Raw genomic sequence first — 1,850 nt, 5'->3', positions numbered from 1 at the left:
TCCATCACATATATATAGTCATTTATTTATCAAAAATTTGAGTACAATTATTATTTATGAAATATAAAAACTTTATGTGCCAATCTAAGTTATAAATAAGCTCATTAATGCATCCATATGAGTCATTGCTTGACAGCACAAGATATAAACCAACTATAATGAGCTGTAAGCAAATCTTTACTTTTACAATCCATTCACACTTAATAGGACTCAATGGAGGTACAAATTAATCCTGTAGAATAATATATAAAGGTTTGAGCGGTAGGCATGTAAGCTTCGTTGGAAGGATTCAAGCCTGTCAAAGTTCAAGTCAAGGCCACGCTTCGGTAAAGCAGCCGACTATGGTTGGAAGGGAATTTTACATATGTACCATACAAATCTTATGAATTTATATATCTGACCCTTACAACTTCATAGTTACATTTAAAATATTCATGCATAAAAGTATGTATTTGAAGAAATTAGTATGAATGATTTTTTTTTATGTATTGTTAAATCTTAAAGTTTAGGTGTTAGATATGTAAATAAATAAGAATTGTGAGTGAATTCCGCAACAGCAGTATCTATTTGACTATTCCAACCGGTTGATTAGTGCACTTCAAAGTCCACAGCTTCATTGGAAAGTCTTTAAAGAATTGGAAATTCATATTTCTACCAAAAACATTACAAATTAAAGCTTTAAGAAAACTAATTTACAAGTTGGGGAGAGAATTATTTGTGCCAGCCCATGCTATAAATAGAGATAAGAGTAAGGGAGCCAAAATTATAGAAATCATGATGGGAAGAGTAGTGGCTTTTCTATTACCAATCTTTGCTTTGTCTTTTAGTTTCTTGGTAGCGATAAGTGAAGGCAACGTAGCTACTAGCAAAGTGCACCAACGCTGTAGCGTTGAGGAAAGAGATGCCCTCCTTGGTTTCAAGCAAAGTTTATCTGATCCACAGCTCGTTCTCTCAACTTGGGAAATAGGTGAAGATTGTTGTACATGGCAGGGTGTGAGTTGCAGCAATACAACCAATCATGTCATCAAGCTCGATTTAAGGGAGGAAGGCTCCTTACATGCCACATCTTTAGTTCTATCACTTTTTCTCTTGCACCACCTACAATACTTGAGCCTTTCTGGCATTTCCTTCAATCAAGCAAGCATACCTCATTCTATTGGTTCCCTCACTGAATTGAGATATCTTGACCTCTCCTATTCAGAGTTTGCCGGAGTGATCCCACCTCAACTCGGAAACTTGACAAATCTTTTTTTACTTGATCTCAGTGGGAATTATTTGGCTGCCTATAATCTTGCATGGATGTCACGCCTCTACTCTTTATGTTTTATTGATATGTCTTATGTGAATCTAACTTCTGCTACGAATTGGTTACATGAGATTAAGGTACTTCCATCTCTCTCTAGTCTACATTTATCATCTTGCAGCCTACATACACTTCCAGCTTCACTTCCATTTTCTAACTTTTCATTGACCATCAACACATTTGATCTTTCTTTTAACAATTTCAATGGGATTTTGCCAAACTGGATAGGACAATTTAAAAGCTTAAAGACATTAAATCTCCAATCAAACTATTTAAATGGACCTATTTCATTTTCCACTTTGAACCCATTATGTGATCTTAATGATTTGAACCTTGCCGAAAACAATTTTATAGAATTAATTGATGATGAAAGTGTTTTAAAATGCAAGGAATATAACATGACATTCTTGGATATCTCATACAACCAACTAAGCGGAAGCATACCTAAATGGGTTGGAAAGATGAGAAATTTAAGAAAGCTTAATCTTGGAATAAATCAACTTAATGGATCAATTCCACATAGCCTTGGCCAACTCATAAACTTGGT

At 34.6% G+C, this 1,850-nt stretch overlaps 1 protein-coding gene across 1 annotated transcript in view; it reads left to right on the top strand.

Annotated features, from left to right (window-relative positions):
• The first annotated feature begins 774 nt into the window (after window positions 1–774).
• Window positions 775–1,850, top strand: part of LOC110032576 (probable LRR receptor-like serine/threonine-protein kinase IRK) — a 9,790-nt gene continuing 8,714 nt past the window's right edge. The window contains exon 1 of the mRNA XM_020736243.1: window positions 775–1,848. Within this exon, the coding sequence (XP_020591902.1) occupies window positions 775–1,848 (1,074 nt within the window). The remainder of the gene's footprint in view (window positions 1,849–1,850) is intronic.

Source organism: Phalaenopsis equestris, unplaced genomic scaffold, assembly GCF_001263595.1.
Source record: "Phalaenopsis equestris unplaced genomic scaffold, ASM126359v1 Scaffold000973, whole genome shotgun sequence".
Taxonomy (NCBI): domain Eukaryota; kingdom Viridiplantae; phylum Streptophyta; class Magnoliopsida; order Asparagales; family Orchidaceae; genus Phalaenopsis; species Phalaenopsis equestris.
This window is presented reverse-complemented; position numbering and strand designations above follow the sequence as displayed.